This window comes from Hemitrygon akajei, chromosome 13, assembly GCF_048418815.1.
Source record: "Hemitrygon akajei chromosome 13, sHemAka1.3, whole genome shotgun sequence".
Classification (NCBI taxonomy): Eukaryota; Metazoa; Chordata; class Chondrichthyes; order Myliobatiformes; family Dasyatidae; genus Hemitrygon; species Hemitrygon akajei.
This window is the reverse complement of record NC_133136.1, coordinates 6,421,595-6,441,456: the sequence shown is the minus strand read 5'-3', so window position 1 is coordinate 6,441,456 and position 19,862 is coordinate 6,421,595. Positions and strand designations below refer to the sequence as shown.

Here is a 19,862-nt window from a genome sequence, read left to right as displayed (position 1 = left end):
AAAACAATGTACAAAAGACAAGCTATAGAAATGCAAAACATAATAATAACTAAGTAAATAAATAATAATGAGAACATGAGTTGTAAAGTCCTCGAAAGTGAGTCCATACATAGGTTGTGGAATCACTTCCAAGTTGCAGTAAGTGAAGTTATCCACGTTAGTTGACGGGTAATAATTGTTGCTGAACCTGGTGATGTGGATCCCAAGTCTCCTGTATCTGCTTCTTGGTGGCAGCAGCAAGAAGGCAGCAAGAGGAGCGAGGGGTGGGGGCTTGATGATGAAAACTATTTTGCCATGCTGCCTCTCTCTAGATTCAGCAGCCCAATTCAAATACATTCCTCTGAACATGATTTTAAAAAATATTTTCTACGCTACATTCTGATACTTCCTGATTAGTGTTGATGGGTAAGTTATTTTAAGATTGTTTGCTGAAATGTGCTTTATTAAATTCTCAAGCTGATATAAGCCAATGCAGTAATGAATGGAGGGCTGCGATGACCTTAAGTTTTCTGGGTTAAGGAAGGGATGCACAGGTCTGAAGTCACATTCCAGTTCACTATCAGCTGGTTGGATTGGAAAAAAATATAATAGACCAGACCAGACCTGCTTTTGTTTACTACCAAGAGGTGTGTGAAGATATATTTGTGATGTGGAAAAGAGTGTGTGATAGCAGAAATAAATCAATATAATCAAATCCTTAACACTTCTGCAGATGCTGGTAATCCAGAGCAACACACACAAAATTCTGGAAGAACTCAGTAGGTCAGGCAACTTCAATGGAGAGAAACAAACAGATGAAGTTTCAGGCCGAGAGCCTTCATCAGAACTGGAAAGGAAGGGGGAAGAAGCCAGAATAAAGTGGTGGGGAGAGGGGAAGGAGCATAAGCTGGAAGGTGATAGAAGAAGTCATGTGGGCAGGGGAGGGAGTATGAAGATGATAGGCGGAAAAGGTAAAGGGATGACAAAGAAAGAATTTGGTAGGAGATGAGAATGGACCATGAGAGAAAGGGAAGGAGGGGCATCAGGGGAAGGTGATAGGCACATGAAAAGAGAAGGGGTATGAGGGAATAGAAAAAGAATGGGCAATGAAAAAAGAGAGAAGGGGGAAGGGTGATATGTTACTGGAAGTTGGAGAAATCAATATTCATATCAAGATCATTTAGTAATTAAACTATTCACCAACTCCTGTGCACATGCTAACTTTTCAGTTACATTTTCAATGCCAAGTTAAACATGCAAAACAAGGCTTGATTCAAAGTGACTGAGCCATTTCATTAATTGCGGGGTTGAAATTCTTTCTTCCATTCATGTTCAGGAGACTGAATACAACATAATTGAATTTAGCACCTGCACCTCTGAATTAATGCTAGCAGTGCAGACTTATGATTCCAGTACTCAGTACGTGAAGTGCAGAGTGCAGAAAGGAAGAGATTTACACTGATCAGCCAGCTTACAATCAGGAGATAAAAACCAATTAAGTTCACAACACCGATTAACCTAGAAGCAACTGGTGATGTTTCTTACCTGAGCTTTGCAGCGTCAATCCTGAGAGATCTTCATTTAATGAAAAAACCAAAAATTAGTACTTATTTTATTTTATTCAAATATTACAATAATTTAACTACAGGTGCTTTTTCTTTAATAAATGTTAAATAAGATCAACATGAGAAAGCAATACATTCTACAACACTGACTGATACCAGTAATGCAGTGAAATCCACTCACTGTGTGGGATCCATGTCAGTCTGTAGAGATAGGTACCCAGGAGGACGTCAGCATCAGTGGTACCATAACAAACAATATACACAATACAGAATTGTGCTCAGGTTTATCAACTTTTAACAAACCTATTCACCTCCAACTCCCATTTCACCACTGAATACGGATACAATCTAACATAGTGGTTGCAAAGAGATGGAAACTTCGTAGGCCTCTGCTCCCACTTAGAAATTCCAAAGTTGCACCAATTACCACAACCTTAATTCAACTAAATGCAGCAATGTCCAATCTACAGCAATGAATAATCAGCCACTGAGGTCAAGTATCTTGATCCTAATGGTGGTTAGCTTTTTAATTTATTTCTGGGGTCTTTTCTTAAAACCAGAATCAGAATATAAAGAACTATGCACATTTTATTATATAGATCAAAAATTTGAATACAGTACTCAAAAGTCCCTTGGTCCTACCATAGCAGCTCATCATAGTAAAACTGTAGTAGGGTAACTTGATTTTGGTTGCAGGCCAGAGGGACACAAATGGCAGTAAATTTACACATGTAGTTTGTATCCCAACTCCCTACTGAAGTAGTTAAATACCATGTTCAATTAACAACTTTGAAAAGGTGTTTAAGAAGATTTATGCCAATGTTGGCCAGAAAGAATGACCAGTCTATAAATCAGTGAAATCGAATGAATCAAGGGCAGTGGAAGCAGACAGACTAATTGTCTTTGTTTTTGCCACATGCTTGGAGATGGAGGCTGCCATTTTGTGAAGATACTCTAGTCTCCATTTTCAGAGCTTGACATGCTGAGCTTGATCAATGTTTTAAAGAAGACACAATGATATTTCAGGTAATCTGCTGGACGGATGATCATTTCCAAATAATTTGCTATTAATAAGTTATTTGTGAGATGTTCTTTGGTTGGATATAACATGCAGGCTTTTGACTGTTGGAGTTAGTATCTGTTCCGCATGAATCCAGCTTGTTGCTGACTGAGAACAAAGAGCCATAAATTATCGACTGTCACTTGATGGGAAGAGGGCAATATATGGATGTTGGTTTGGAGCACAGCCAATAACAAGGTGTTAAAGGACAAACACATGACCTGTGGCCAATGACCCTGGAATGCGATATTTGAATTGATAAGGAAGGATATAAAAGTGGATGTCTTGTGTGTGCTGGCAGCTGTAACTTTGAAGAATGACCATCGCAGTTACAAGCGAGAGCAACCTTGCATGAAACACGAGGATGAATCGGGACAAAGAGGAACGCCTGGCTAGCATAAACTCCCTTGCCGGGTAATACCTTTGCTATTCTTTGACTATTCAGGAGAGTCAGAGGTACTTAGTGTATGAATTCTCGTACTTGTTTGTTTAAACAATAAAAGTACTTGTCAGTAAATACAGATCTCTCTGTGCCCCACTAATCATTATTAGAAAAAGTATTTCTTTATAACACCAAAAAGCTTGTATAAAGTGGTAAGAAATTTAGTCATATAAAAACTGCATTGTATGATCAACAGATCTCAATACAAAAATGAAACTAACATAAATATAAACATATTAACTACAATGTGTTGGATTAGATTGTTTAATTGGCATTATCTTTACAGTTTAACAATTAATGCCTGCTAGCACTTTTTTAGTACTTTTAACTGCTTTAATAACTGTGTAGTATGCTTCCTAGTGGCCACAGAATGTATACGCAGTTTAGTGCGTCTCTAGTCATTGCAGTTCTTTGAATCATTCTGGAAAGCTTCTGAAGCTTTTCTGGTTCTCTGGCATTTCATTATTTCAACAAGAGCTATCCAATTAGTTGACTCTTATCTATGAATTTGAATGGAATGTTTCTCATCTTTGGGGTATAAAAAGAGATGGCCATGAAAAATTGCCATCTTATTCTTCTTCTCTCCTCTCCCTTGCTATACCTCTATCACAGTCCATTTTCAATTTTCTTTGTTCTATTAAAGCTTCATAAAATTCCTGTGAAGCAACAAGCTTTATGTCTCTTTTTTGACTTCCAAAAGAAGCCTGGATTAAAAACATCAGCATCTAACAGATGGTGCATTTTCAGTATTAACATGAGTAATAATTGATGTACATAAGATAATTTAATTTGACAGGGAGAAAGTAAAGACTGACATAGCAGTATTTCAGTGGAGTAAAGGAAATCACAGTGGCATGAGAGAGAGTTGGCCAAAGTAAACTGGAAGGAGATGCTGGCAGGGATGACAGCAGAGCAGCAATGGCATGAGTTTCTAGGAAAAGTGAGGAAGGTGCAGGATAGATGTATTCCAAAAACAAAGAAATACTCAAATGACAAAATGGTACAGACATGGCTTGGGAAGTCAAAGCTAATGTAAAAGCAAAAGATAGGACACATAACAAAGCAAAAATTAGTGGGAAGACAGAGGACTGGAAAGCTTTTAAACCCCTAAAACTAAAAGAATCATTAGGAGGGAAAAGATGAAATATGAAAGCAAACTCACAAACTATTCCAATTTGGATAGTAAAAGCTTTTTCAAGGATATAAAAAATAAAAGAGAGCTGAGAGTGGATATAGGACCGCTAGAAAATGAGGCCGGAGAAATAATAATGGTGGCCAAGGAGATGGCAAAAGAACTAAATGAGTATTTTGCATCAGTCTTCACTGTAGAATACATTAGCATTGTGCCAAGATGTTGAGGTGTGTGAAGGAAGAGAAGTGAGTGCAGTTACTATTACAAGAGAGAAGGTGCTCAAAAAGCTGAAAGACCTAAGGGTACATGTCACCCAGGCCAGATGAACTGCATCCTAGGGTTCTGAAAGAGGTAGCAGTAGAGATTACAGAGGCATTAGCAATGATCTTTCAAAAATCATTGGACTCTGGCATAGTGCCAGAGGACTGGAAAACTGCAAATATCACTCCACTCTTTAAGAAAGGAGGAAGGCAGCAGAAAGGAAATTATAGGCCAGTTAGCCTAACCTCAGTGGTTGGGAAGATGTTGGAGTCAACTGTTAAGGATGAGATTATGGAGTACCTGGTGACACAGGACAAGATAGGACAAAGTCAGCATGGTTTCCTTAATGGAAAATTTTGTCTGACGAACCTGTTGGAACTTTTTGAGATTATACATAGGATAGATAAAGGGGATGCAGTGGATGTTGTATATTTGGACTTTCAGAAGGCCTTTGACAAGGTGCCACACATGAGGCTGCCCATGGTATTACAGTAAATTTACTGGCATAGTTAGAGCATTGGCTGACTGGTAGGAAGCAGTGAGTGGTAAAGGATCCTTTTCTGGTTGGCTGCCAGTGACAAGTGGTGTTCCACAGGGGCTGGTGTTGGGACCGTTTCTTTTTATGCTGTATACGAATGATTTAGATGATAGAATAGATGGCTTCGTTGCCAAGTTTGCAGATGATAGAAAGATTGGTGGAGAGGCAGGAAGAGTTGAGTAAACAGGTAGGATGCAGAAGGACTTAGATTAGGAGAATGTGCAAGAAAGTGGCAAATGAAATACAATGTTGGAAAATGCATGGTAAAGCACTTAATAGAAATAAATCTGCAAACTATTTTCTGAACGGGGAGAAAAATCAAACAATCTGAGATGCAAATGCATTTGGGAGTCCTTGTGCAAAAAACCTTAAAGGTTAACTTGCAGGTAGCAGTTGTGGTGAGGAAGGCAAATACAATGTTAGCATTCATTTCAAGACGTCTAGAAAACAAGAGCAGGGATTGATACTGAAGCTTTATAAGGCACAGGTCAGGCCTCACCTTGAGTATTGTGAATTGTTTTTAGCACCTCACCTAAGAAAAGATGTGCTGGCATTAGGAAGGGTTCAGAGTAGGTTTACAAGGATGATTCCGGGAAGGTAAGGATTATCATACGAGGAATACTTGGTGGCTCTGCATCTGTATTCGCTGGAATTTAGAAGGGGGTGGGGGATCTCAATGAAACCTTTTGAATGTTGAAAGGCCTAAATAAAGTAGATGTGGAAAGGATGTTCCCCATGGTGGGGGAGTAATACAAGAGGGCACAGCCTCAGGCTAGAGGGGCATCCATTTAAAACAGTGATACGGAGAAATTGCTTTAGCTAGAGGGTGGTGAATTTGTGGAATTAATTACCATTGGAAACCAGGTCATTGGGTACATTTAAGGCAGAGCTTGATCAGTTTTTGATTGGACACAATATCAAAGGTTACAAGGATAAGGCGGGTTAGTGGGGCTGAGGAGGCGGAAAAGGATCAGCCATGATTGAATGGTGGAGCTGACTCAATGGGCCAAATGGCCTAGTTCAGCTCCCATGTCTTATGGTCTTAATATAGCTTTAATAAAATTAGTCTGTACAGCAATGGCATAAAAGACCAAGTACATCCTGCATTAAGATGAACAAAGCAGGCACATTAAAACCAATCCTTCAATGAAACCAAGCAGGCAGCATTACCTTTTTCTAACAAATAGTATAAATTGAAGTAACTCACAAAAAGCTATGGAGGGAAATGGACAATTGTTCTTTTAGGGTCAAAACCCTTGCCTGCAGTATTCTGTAACTATATAGCATGTTCAAATATGTTGACAGGAAATAAAGATAGTGGTACAATAGTGTAATCTAACGACTGAATATTCACATAAAACTGGATCAGCAAATTTGTGGATTGCACCAAGATAGCAAGGAAGGCTATCAAAGCTTGCAGCAGGATCTGGACCAGCTGAAAAAGTGGGCTGAAAATGGCAGATGGTATTTAATGCAAATAAGTTGCACTTTGGTAGGACACACCAGGGTGGGACTTAAAACACTGAGTGGTAGAGCACTGAGGAGAACAGTAGAAAAAAGGGATCTGGGAATACAGAAAGTGGTGTAACAAGTAGATAGGGTTGTAGAGAGAGCTTTTGGCACATTGGCTTTCATAAACCAAAGTACTGAGTACAAGAATTGGGATGCTATGTTGAAGTTGTATAAGACATTCTGAGGCCTAATCTGGAGTACTGTGTGCAGTTCTGGCCACATACCTACATGAAAGATGTAGATAAGACTGAAAGAGTGCAGAGATTTACAAGGGTATTGCCAGAACTTGAATTATAAGGAAAGGTTGAATAGGTTAGGACTTGATTCCCTGGAGTGTATGAGAATATGGGGAGATTTGATAGAGGTACATAAAATTATCACAGGTGTAAATAGAAAAATGTTTAAGGGGAACCTGAGAGAGAACTTCTTCACTCAGAGGGTGGTGAGAATGTGGAATGAGATGCCAGTAAAAGTGATGGATTCAGGTTCAATTTCAACATTTAAGAGAAACTGGCCCAACCAGCTACATCTGCCACCACTTCAATGACTGGCATCTGCCAACACTGCAAAAGGACTTGTGAATCACAGATTGGTCTCTTCAGTCATCTCAAGATCCACAAGTGACCAGACCAACCATAAAAAGAATCATACTCGACCACGAGCTATCGCTGATGCTGATGATAGGCCGGATGAGGGTCAATGGGACTAGGCAGATTAATAGTTCAGCATGAACCAGCTGAGCTGAAGAGCCTATTTCTGTGCTATGACTATGGGCAAATCTGCAGCATCTGCTGCAGTGGCATGAACAGTCTCCAACCAAAACACTTTCAAAACACTAATAACTACCAGGTTATTAAACAAAATTCCAAACATGATACACAAAAGCATTGAAATTAATATAAAACTGAAGTGGAAGGCTGTTGAACTTAATAATTCAGGTTTTTCCAATTCTAATTGTTTTGATATTCATTATGCCTTACTTACATATCAAAATAACATAACTTAAGGTGGTAGGGAAATATTTTATCCTACTAATGATGAAAATCCCCTCAACATCAATCTTCACTTGATTTTTCTTAACATAGAGTCACAGAACACTATAGTACAGAAACAGGCACTTCAGCTTATCTAGTCCATTAACCTGCTGAGTCCCACGAACCTGCATGCAGACCATAGTCCTCCATATCCTTCCCATCCATGTACCTATCCAAACTTTTCTTAATGTTGCGATTGAATCCGCATCTAATACTTCCCCTGACAGCTCGTTCCACACTCCCACCAGCCTGAGTTACAACCCATTTATGGGAACCCATGTTCCCATAAATATTTCACCTTTCCCCCTTAACCTATGACCTCTAGTTCTAGTCGCAACCAACCTCAGTGGAAGAAGTCTATTTGTAGTTACCCTATCTATTTACTCTGCTGCTTGTATTTACCTTATCTACACCCCAACTGAAGGCACACACTCAGCGATTCAGGAACAGCTTCTTCCTCTCTGCCATCCAATTCCTAAATGGACATTGAATGTTTGGACACTAACTCACTTTTTAAAAAAATATACAGTATTTCTGTTTTTGCACTTTTTTGTAATCTATTCAATATACATAGTTGATTTACTTCCTTATTTATTATTATTTTTATTTATTAGTTTTTTCCTCTGCTAGATTATGTACTGCATTGAACTACTGCTGCTAAGTTAACAAATTTCACATCACATACAGGTGATAATGAACCTGATTCTGATTCTGACTTGTAGCAGGGGTCGTATGAAGATTTACATCAAGGCTCAGTACTGCATACTGCTCCAATTTCTGGTCAAGAACTCCAAATCTATGGAAGATCCCTCAGTTTTTCCTTATTTCACTACTGCTTACAAAGTACATCACTAACTCTGTGGTCAACTAACTACTCTTCTTCTAATCTCTATTGAACTGAGGACCAGAAATAGATTGCACTCAGACTTGCTCCTCACTGAGGTGTTGCTATAGTGAAAATAAGTCTTCCCACAGGCCGTGACAGTAATGAATACCCTACCAGCACCAAAGTCCCGTCACTAGAACAGCAAGCTATATACTGCACTTTTTACCAGTGCCGCACACCTCACATGTATTTTGAATTACATTTTACTGACTTAATTGTGGTAGTATTTTGTTTATGTGCTATGTGTGTCATATGCATCGTGGCTGCACCATGGTCCGGAGGAATGTTGTTTCTTTTGGTTGAATATTTGTACAGTCAGATGACAATAAACTCGAAGTCAATGCCTGTCAGGAAGTGGCCTGGTTGAGGGAAGTGCCTGGTGTGAAAAGTGCTAGTCTTTGGCTCGAGAGTCTTCGGCGAGGAGGCTGAGGGAAGAGACTACGCCAGGCACAACTGGAAGGGGTGAAGACATGACCGCTAAGATGATTCAGTGTGCTACGTGCATGATGTGGGAGGTCAGGGACACTGATGGTGCCCCCGGCTGCTACAGCTGTGGAAAGTGAATCCAGATTCAGCTTCTGAAGGAGCATGTTGCAGCACTGAAGAAAGAACTGGATGACTTCAGGTTTATCCGCGAAAACGAGAGATTTCTGGACAGGACCTACAGTGAGGTCGTTACACCGAGGATACCGGAAGAGAGAAAGGGGATGATGATGAGGAAGGAAAGGATGCTTGAAGTACAGGAGACCCCAGGGGATGTACCTCTCGTAAACAGGTTCACCCTCTTGGAAGCTGTCAGGACAGAAGATACTGCCAGTCTGACAGGAGGACAGGTCTACGAGCCGAAAATTGGTGCAGAAGCAGAGCCGAGGAGTCGGACATCAGGAAGAGCCGTGGTAGTAGGGGACTCCATAGTAAGAGGTACGGAAAGGGGTTTCTGCGGCAACAGGCGAGATTTAAGGATGGTGTGTTGCCTCCCTGGTGCTAGGATCCAGGACATCACGGACCGATTGCAGGGAATCCTCAAGGGTGAAGGTGAACAGCCGGAAGTGGTAGTGCATGTCGGCACAAATGATATCGGGAAGAAGAGGAAGGACATTCTGCAGCGGGACTTCAGAGAACTCGGAAGAAGGCTGAAAAGCAGGACTTCCAGGGTGGTTATCTCTGGTTTGCTTCCAGTTCCTCGTACTGGAGAGGGCAGGAACAGGGAGATAATGGATCTGAATGTGTGGCTGAGGAACTGATGCAGGAAGCAAGGATTTACATTCTTGGACCACTGGGATCTGTTTTGGGATAGGGATGAATTGTACAAAAGGGACGGGTTGCACCTTAATAGGCGGGGGACCAGCATTCTGGCAGGCAGGTTTGCCACTGCAACACGGATGTGTTTAAACTAAGTAGTGGGGGGAGGGGGGGGAGGGGATGAACTGTAAATATAAGGATGGAGTTGAAGGGAAGTGAAAATAAGAAAAGTTAAAAAGGACAACAGAATCAATGGAGTAGAAAGCTCAAGAAGAGATCATACAGTATGGCCAAGTGAAATAGGAATTGATATGAAAGGAGAGGAGAGTAACAAATTAAAAGTATTATATATGAATGCACGAAGTATAAGGAATAAAGTAGATGAGCTTGAGACTCAGTTGGAAATTGGCAAGTACGATGTTGTGGGAATAACAGAGACATGGCTTCAAGCGGACAGGGCCTGGGAAATGAATATTCAAGGATATACATCTCATCGAAAGGACAGACTGACTGGAAGAGGGGGTGGGGTGGCTCTGTTGGTGAGGAATGATATTCAGTCCCTTGCGAGGGGGGACATAGAATCAGGGGATGTAGAGTCAGTATGGATAGAACTGAGAAATTCTAAGGGTAGAAAGACCCTAATGGGAGTTATCTACAGGCCCCCAAACAGCAGTCTGGATGTAGGGTGTAAGTTGAATGAAGAGTTAAAATTGGCATGTCGCAAAGGTAATGATACAGTTGTCATGGGGGATTTCAGCATGCAGGTAGACTGGGAGAATCAGAATGGTACTGGACCCCAAGAAAGGGAGTTTGTGGAGTGCCTCCAAGATGGATTCTTAGAACAGCTTGTACTGGAGCCTACCAGGGAGAAGGCAATTCTAGATTTAGTGTGCAATGAACCGGATTTGATCAGGGACCTTGAGGTAAAGGAACCATTAGGAGGTAGTGACCATAATATGATATGTTTTAACCTACAATTTGAGAAGGAGAAGGAAAAATCGGATGTGTCAGTATTACAGTTGAACAAAGGGAACTATGGAGCTATGAGGGAGGAGCTGGCCAAAGTTCAATGGAACAATACCCTCGCAGGGAAGACAGTGGAACAACAATGGCAGGTACTTCTGGGAATAATGCAGAAGGTGCAGGATCGGTTCATTCCAAAGAGGAAGAAAGATCCTAAGGGGAGTAAGGGACGGCCTTGGCTGACGAGGGAAGTAAAGGGCAGTATAAAAATAAAAAAGTATAACATAGCAAAGATGAGCGGGAAACCAGAGGACTGGGAAGCTTTTAAAGAGCAACGGAAGATAACAAAAAAGGCAATACGCCAAGAAAAAATGAGGTACGAAGGTAAACTAGCCAAGGATATAAAGGAGGATAGTAAAAGCTTCTTTAGGTATGTGAATAGCAAAAAAATAGTTAAGACCAAAATTGGGCCATTGAAGACAGAAACGGGTGAATTTATTATGGGGAACAAGGAAATGGCAGACGAGATGAACAGGTACTTTGGATCTGTCTTCACTAGGAAAGACACAAACAATCTCCCAGATGTAATAATGGCCAAAGGAACTAGGGTAAAGGATGAACTGAAGGAAATTTATATTAGGCAAGAAACGGTGTTGGATAGACTGTTGAGTCTGAAGGCTTATAAGTCCCCGGGACCTGATGGTCTGCATCCCAGGGTACTTAAAGAGGTGGCTCTAGAAATCGTGGATGCATTGGTAATCATTTTCCAATGTTCTATAGATTCAGGAACAGTTCCTGCTGATTGGAGGGTGGCTAATGTTGTCCCACTTTTCAAGAAAGGAGGGAGAGAGAAAACAGGGAATTATAGACCGGTTAGCCTGACGTCAGTGGTGGGAAAGATGCTGGAATCAATTATAAAAGACACATTATTATTACGACACATTTGGATAGCAGTAGAAGGATCAGTCCGAGTCAGCATAGATTTATGAAGGGGAAATCATGCTTGAAAATCTTCTGGAGTTTTTTGAGGACGTAACTATGAAAATGGACAAGGGAGAGCCAGTGGATGTAGTGTACCTGGACTTCCAGAAAGCTTTTGATAAAGTCCCACATAAGAGATTAGTGGGCAAAATTAGAGCACATGGTATTGGGGGCAGAGTACTGACATGGATTGAAAATTGGCTGGCTGACAGGAAACAGTAGCGATTAACGGGTCCCTTTCGGAATGGCAGGCTGTGACCAGTGGGGTACCGCAAAGTTTGGTGCTGGGACCGCAGCTGTTTACAATATACATTAATGATTTAGATGAAGGGATTAAAAGTAACATTAGCAAATTTGCCGATGACACAAAGCTGGGTGGCAGTGTGAAATGCCAGGAGGATGTTATGAGAATGCAGGGTGACTTGGGCAGGTTGGGTGAGTGGGCAAATGTATAGCAGATGCAGTTTAATGTGGTAAATGTGAGGTTATCCACTTTGGTGGCAAGAACAGGAAGGCAGATTACTATCTAAATGGAGTCAAGTTAGGAAAAGGGGAAGTACAACGAGATCTAGGTGTTCTTGTACATCAGTCAATGAAAGCAAGCATGCAGGTACAGCAAGCAGTGAAGAAAGCTAATGGCATGCTGGCCTTTATAACAAGAGGAATTGAGTATAGGAGTAAAGAGGTCCTTCTGCAGCTGTACAGGGCCCTGGTGAGACCCCACCTGGAGTATTGTGTACAGGTTTGGTCTCCAAATTTGAGGAAGGACATTCTTGCTATTGAGGGAGTGCAGCGTAGGTTCACAAGGTTAATTCCCGGAATGGTGGGACTGTCATATGTTGAAAGTTTGGAGCGACTGGGCTTGTATACACTGGAATTTAGAAGGATGAGAGGGGATCTGATTGAAACATATAAGATTATTAAGGGATTGGACACGCTGGAGGCAGGAAGCATGTTTCCGCTGATGGGTGAGTCCAGAACTAGAGGCCTCAGTTTAAGAATAAGGGGTAGGCCATTTAGAACAGAGATGCAGAAAAACTTTTTCACCCAGAGAGTGGCGGATATGTGGAATGCTCTGCCCCAGAAGGCAGTGGAGGCCAAGTCTCTGGATGCATTCAAGAGAGAGTTAGATAGAGCTCTTATAGATAGCGGGGTCAAGGGATATGGGGAGAGGGCAGGAACGGGGTACTGATTGTGTATGATCAGCCATGATCACAGTGAATGGTGGTGCTGGCTAGAAGGGCCGAATGGCCTACTCCTGCACCTATTGTCTATTGTCTAATGTTATCACAGGCACCTGACCACAAGTAACTAAATCACAACAACCACTCACTATATATTTGCTAGTACATACATACAGAAAATAAAACAGAAGCCCTTACCGATGCCAGGAGAAACCACACGCTCATAGTGATAAGGGTTCACGCAGACACTGTCACATTTCAGGTCAAATGCATACTGACAATATTTTACATGTTTGAGTTCATTTTTGTGAAGATCAGGCCATCTCCAGAGTCTGGCGTAAATCACGTGTGGAAAACCTTTCCGTCCAGCAACCTGGGGAAAACAGGACTTTTTAATATATAGATATATATTTATACATACACACAAAAGTAATCATAAACTATACAATAGTTAATTGTACAAATGTAACCTTGGAATAGTGCAATAGCAAATATTGTGAATATGAATTTGAAACTTCAATTAAATAAAAAGAACAAATCAGGCTATGTAGAAAATCAGTCATGGGGACAGTCAAATTACTGAACTCGGAACAGACAACAAATGTTCTTTAGCATTGTTTGATATTTAAAATACATGATTTACCATATCAGGTTTCTCTGTTAGCTAAATTTTGTACTATTTTACAAGTTGACTGGGTCATCAGTTAATCAGGACAGCCACTCAATTCTTAAAGAACAAAACATAATCAAGAAAATAGACAGGACTTTCTCATTTATTTGGAATACTGTGCTGCTTAATTCTTTAGGAGACTGTTGCCGAACAGTTTCTAACTAGCGTCAGTGACGTGCACTTGTGTGGCTGTTAAGACTCTACACCATGCTTAGAGCAATCAGTCTTTAAATAGCACACACCCGGCAGGGGTGTCAAACTCATTTTAGGTCATGGGCCGGATCAGTCGGACGCGTGCGAACGCAGCTTTCGTTGCCTCCGTTTTTTCAGCCTGCTCTCATGTGTCTCAGTCTCTGCTATAACTACAAAGTGTTTCACTTTACAAATTCCGTTTCTTATGAAGAAGACTGCCGAGCAAGACTGCCGAATAAACACTAAAAACCCTGAAAACCCTGAAAACCTGGTACCTGAATAAACTCAGCATTAGCCATATCATACGCCATAGGCGCTTCGATTACTGGGGCCAGCTTTAATAGTAATTAGATATTATCTCGCGGGCCAAAGATAATTCCACCGTGGGCCGGATTTGGCCCGCGGGCCTTGAGTTTGACATATATGTGCTAGAGGAACTCAGCAGGCCAGGCAGCATCTATGGAAAAAAGCACAGTCGACGTTTTAGGCCGAAACCCTTCGGTAGGACTAGAGAAAAAAGCAAAAAGTGAGGGGAGGGAAAGATGTATTTGGTGGTGGGATCCAGTTGGACTTTCTGCTTTCCGCAGGGATCGCTCCCTACATGACTCCCTTGTCCATTCGTCCCTCCCCAATGATCTCCCTCCTGGCACTTATCCTTGCAAGCAGAACAAGTGCTACACTTGCCCCTACACCTCCTACCTCACTACCGTTTAGGGCCCCAAACAGTCCTTCCAGGTGAGGTGACACTTCACCTGTGAGTCTGTTGGGGTCATATACTGTGTTCAGTGCACTTGGTGTGGCCTCCTGCATATCAGTGAGACTCGACGTAGACTGGGAGACTGCTTCGCTGAACATCTATGCTCTGTCTGCCAGAACAAGCAGGATCCCCCAGTGGCCACCCATTTCAATTCCACCTCCCACTGCCATTCCAACATGTTCATCCATGGCCTCCTCCACTGTTGTGGTAAGGCCACATTTGGTTGGAGGAACAACACCTTATATTCCGGTTGAGTAGCCTCCAATCTGATGGCATGAACTTTGATTTCTCAAACTTCCAGTAATGCCCCCCCCCCCACCATTTCCTATCCCCTTTTCCCTCTCTCATGTTATCCCCTTGCCTGCCCATTGGAAATGGAAGAAGGAACCCAGTTAATTGAAATTGAAAGGGCTCACAGAGCCTTAAGATCAAGACCTCAAGTTGATCAAAACCCACAATCAATCTTGATAAAATGCTTAAGATTTCAAGATAAAGAAAAGATCTTGAAGGCGGCTGCCCAACGTGCCAGAAAGAGAAATGGGCCATTGATGATAGAAGGGAAAACAGTTTTTTTCTATCCTGATATAAGTTATGACCTTTTGAAGAGAAAGAAGGAATTTAACCCAGCGAAAAAAGTTTTATGGGAAAAGGGTTATAAATTTATATTGCACCACCCGGCAACCCTGATAATTTTTTTGGATGACGGAAAAAGAAGATCTTTTACTGATTATCGGGATGCGGAAGAATTTGCACAAGAACTCCCAAATATTCGCTAACCACAGCCAAAGATTTAAAAGTGAAACAGATTAAAGATGAAGACACAAGTGGCCCTCACCAATATCAATTATCACACCTATCCGTCCAACAATCTCTTTGACCCCTGCACCCCCCCCCCACCCCACACCGTCAGGCAGAAGGTACCATAACACTTGGACAGGACCTGTTAGAACAAGAAATAGCTTTTTCCCCTAGACAACTGAACTCCCTGACACAGGTCTCATCACATATGATGTGCCAGTAGTGTTATGCTGTTTACTTTTTAACTGGTGTCATACAACCTACAGAGAAGTCAACACCCTGACACAGTGCTGCCAAGAAAACAACCTCTCTCTCAAAGTCGAAAAACACAAAAGGAGTTGATCATGAATTAGAGGAGGAACAGAGACAGGCTAGCCTCTACTGACATCAGTTGGGACTGTAGTTGAGAGGGTGAGTAGTTTCAAGTTTCTGGGTGCACACATCACTTAGGATCTCACCTGGTCTACATACTGACTGTGTGGTGAAAAAAGCACAACAATGCCTCTTTCATTTCAGATAGCTGAAGTTTGACTTGAGTCCCAACATCCTCTGGACTTTCTATAAGGGCACCATCGAAAGCATCCAGATTGACTGTGTCACCGCCTAGTATGGGAAATGTACTACCCTCAATCACAGCACTGCAGAAAGTGGTGTGGATAGCCCAGTGCACCTATTCAGGACACTTACAGCAGCAGGTGCATAAAAAGGGCCCGCAGGATCATCAGGGACTCCAGTCACCCCAACCACAAACTGTTTCAATTCCCTCCATCTGGCAAATGGTCTCACAGCATTAAGGCCAGGACCAACGGGCTCCAGGACAGCTTCTTTCACCAGGCCATCAGATATATCAATACACATTGATCTGAATGCATATCTTGACCGTACATACATGTATACAAAACAATTATATATACAGTCTTAGTGTTTGGGCAATATCCTCCCTCATTTCTCTTTCTTATTGCTTGTACATAGTTACAGAAATACAACAAATATTTTTACTCTATCACATTGTAAGAAATAAAATTCTAGTTCTAAATCTACATGCACTTTATTATTTCTTAATTTACGGTGATAATATCACTTTATACATTATGTGTGCGAGTTATATTCAGTACAAAGTAATGCACTTTGGTCCAAAGTAAAGTTGTTTCGTTAGATGGTATACACCTGAACGGATGAATGACAAAAAACTATACTTGAAATTGAGTAATGTATTTATAGTGACAACTGTGGAGAAGCTGGAGAGATCTGGGTTTTCAGATTATGAAAATCTTGCAGGTATTAATAAGGAGTAGTCAAATGCTTTAACAGAACATCTGTTTCTTCCTATGGAAAGAAATGTATTGTTCAGTTATGCAGACCTCTAATCATCTGAAGTACTATATTCACTTTTGGGCACTATATCCAAGAAAATACATGACCTTGAATGGGTATAACTCAAGAGAACACGTTGCATAAGCTTTAGCCTGATTTCTCAAGTACTGAAAATTGAGACGTTAATCTAATAGAGTGTTTAAAATGAGGAAAACATTTGCTAGGATAGACACAAAAAATCCATTTCCTCTGGTAACATAACCAAAATATTAAGGACAAGAAGGATATTTAAAAGATGAAGCTATGTAGGTTAAGCTACGTAAAGCCAAGATTCAAAACCAAGTGCAAGTCACCAAATATCTGGGAGAACAGAAATATCAAATACCGTAGATGTCGGATTATAAGCCGCTACTTTTTTCCCACATTTTGAACAGCTTTGAACACTGCGGCCTTTAATACCGTGCGGCTAATGCATGATTTTTTTCATGCCGCCAAAAACATTTTGCCTCGTAACAGTAGACCAATAAAATTGATGAGTAGTTCACAGAGGTCCAATGAAATTGTACGATAAATCAAGCGCACTTTCACAATTAAATTATTGTAAATCAGTCATTTGTACTCACCCTCATCAACATGGAAAACACTCGAAGAAAAGCATTGTGCTGCCTTTATGGCAGTTATTTAGTTTATAATATTTTCGCTTAGTAATTCATTTGTTAGTAATTTCTAGTTAAAGTTAGAAGTGTTTTAACTATATTTGTTTTCTGTACTACATCGCGGGATGCTATGACGTCACACCCGGTTTCGCCGCGTCTTGTGGGAAAAATGCCAGTTTGCGATAAACGGGAAGGAGGGGGGCGAGCGGCATTAGATCTGAGCGAACGCTGCTTTTAAGTTAAAGGCGATCAATAACTTTTCCTGGTAGGCTGCAGTATATATATTTTTTACCAGTCGTTAGGAGATATTGGAATGTTGTTCAGTAAAAAAGTATACGCAACGTATATTTAAAAGTAGCCGCGTTATAGGCACGGTTCGAAAAAAAGCATTTGCAATATGTATTTGTTTATATTACCATATGGATTTAATTAAAAGTTAAAAAATCCTCACGTGTAATATCTTTCTGTGTAAATATCTCATATTACAACGTGGGACACCTGCGGCCGAAAATCCGGTGCGGCCTGTACAAGTAAAAAATTGATTTTCTTTCTAAAATTAGAGCCAGCGGCTTTTAATCAGGTGCGCTCTGTAGTCCGGAATCTACGGTAGTCTAAATCAACAAAATTAGACAAAAATAGTCTAATCAACATTTTTGATTAGAAAAAGTATGCTCCCATGCATTGGCAATGACTGATTTCAGCACTTTGACATAATGCAAAACTCATTATGTTAATGTGGGGAACACCATATCTCAAAGAGTGGACCAATGCTAAATAATTTAAAAAAAACACATGCTAATGAAGAGGGAGTAATACTTCTTTTTGTAATCTTCAGGTACTGTTTGAGTCAAAATGTTCATTACAATTAAGAATTGTTATTAGTACCTGCCTTTTCTCCTCAGTCACAAATTTCATCATTATGTGCTGCGTAGTTTGAAGTGTGCGATCATGGTCTTATCCATGAGCACGACTGTTCTTGACAAATTTTTCTAAAGAAGTAGTCTGCCACACCCTTCTGTCTTTACAAGAAGGGTGACCTCAGCCATTATCAATGCTCTTCAGTGATTGTCACAAAACCAGGACTTGTGATATGCACCAGCTGCTCATACAACTATCCACCACCTGTTCCCATGGCTTCATGTGACCCTGATTGGGAGGCTAAGCAGGTGCTACATCTTGCTACACCTGCATGCTGGCGGAGGGAACAAGTGCCTTACACCGCCTTTAGGAACGGACGTATCTCTGTCCCACGAGTTTATTTATTCCCATTTGAAAATCTATAAATTGCATTATTTTCCCCTACTCTTTGCAAAGCAGTATATTTTTCACCAACAGTCATTGCTTAAATAACTTTAACATGAACCAAACAAGATTATTTGAGAAGCAGCCCAAATCAAGATAAGACCATAGAACATAAGATATAGCAGTAGAATTAGACCATTTGGACCATTGAATCCAATTTTCCTCTCAGCCCCAAAAGAAACATAGAAAATCTACAGCACAATACAGGCCCTTCGGCCCACAAAGCTGTGCCCAACATGTCCTTACCTTAGAACTACCGAGGCTTACTCATAGCCCTCTATTTTTCTAAGTTCCATGTAGCCATCCAGAAGTCTCTTAAAAGACACTATCGTTTCCGCCTCCACAACCACTGCCGGCAGCCCATTCCACACACTCACCACTCTCTGAGTAGAAGACTTACCCCTGACATCTCCTCTGTACCTACTTCCAAGCACCTTAAAACTATGCCCTCTCATGCTAGCCATTTCAGCCCTAGGAAAAAACCTCTGACTATCCACACGATCAATGTCTCTCATTATCTTGTACATCTCTATCAGGTCACCTCTCATACTCCGTCACTCCAAGGAGAAAAAGCCAAGTTCACTCAACCTATTCTCATAAGGCATGCTTCCCAATCCAGGCAACATCCTTGTAAATCTCCTCTGCACCCTTTCTATAGTTTCCACATCCTTCCTGTAGTGAGGCGACCAGAATTGAGCACAGTACTCCAGCTGAGGTTTGACCAGGTTATATAGCTGCAACACTACCTCTTGGCTCTTAAACTCAATCCCACGACTGATGAAGGACAATGCACTATATGCCTTCTTAACCACAGAGTCAACCTTTGTAGCAGCTTTGAGTGTCCTATGGACTTGGACCCCAAGATCCCTCTGATCCTCCACACTGCCAAGAGTCTTCCCATTAATGCTATATTCTGCCATCATATTAGACCTACCGAGTGTGAACTTCCGGTAAGATGGCGATTGTTTAGTTGCTTAAAATTTTCGCTCCGTTACATTTCTTACCTTCACACTATGTATCTCCCTTTTCTTATCTCAGTATGTTAATTTTTTTGTCTTTCTCATCTGCCTGCGAATATGCTTATCTCACAATGACTACAAAGATTCCTAAATCTGGGAAAAAAGAAGCCTGCACATCTCTGTCTGCCGAGATTCTCTCTGTCCTGGAACAGAATCGACAAGACATTCTATCTGATATCAAGTCTGAATTTAGGTCTTCTATCAGTCCGCTGGAGTCAAAATTGGATCAGATTAATGCTAGAGTGGATGAACATGCCGAACGTTATCTCGCATCGACTTAACTTCCGAAGATTTAAAATGTCGCGTTCAGCAGCTGGAAGCTGCCTGCTCCAATTTGACGGTGCAAAACAGCAAACTTACTTTCAAAAAGACGGA

The 19,862-nt window shown here is 41.2% G+C and overlaps 1 protein-coding gene across 1 annotated transcript in view; it reads right to left on the bottom strand.

Annotated features, from left to right (window-relative positions):
- The window catches only part of smad4b (SMAD family member 4b), a 114,586-nt gene that overhangs the window by 56,622 nt on the left and 38,102 nt on the right, over window positions 1–19,862 (bottom strand). The window contains exons 3-4 of the mRNA XM_073064085.1: window positions 12,978–13,152; window positions 1,525–1,554 (exon numbers count right to left, since the gene is read on the bottom strand). Of these exons, the coding sequence (XP_072920186.1) occupies window positions 1,525–1,554; window positions 12,978–13,152 (205 nt within the window). The remainder of the gene's footprint in view (window positions 1–1,524; window positions 1,555–12,977; window positions 13,153–19,862) is intronic.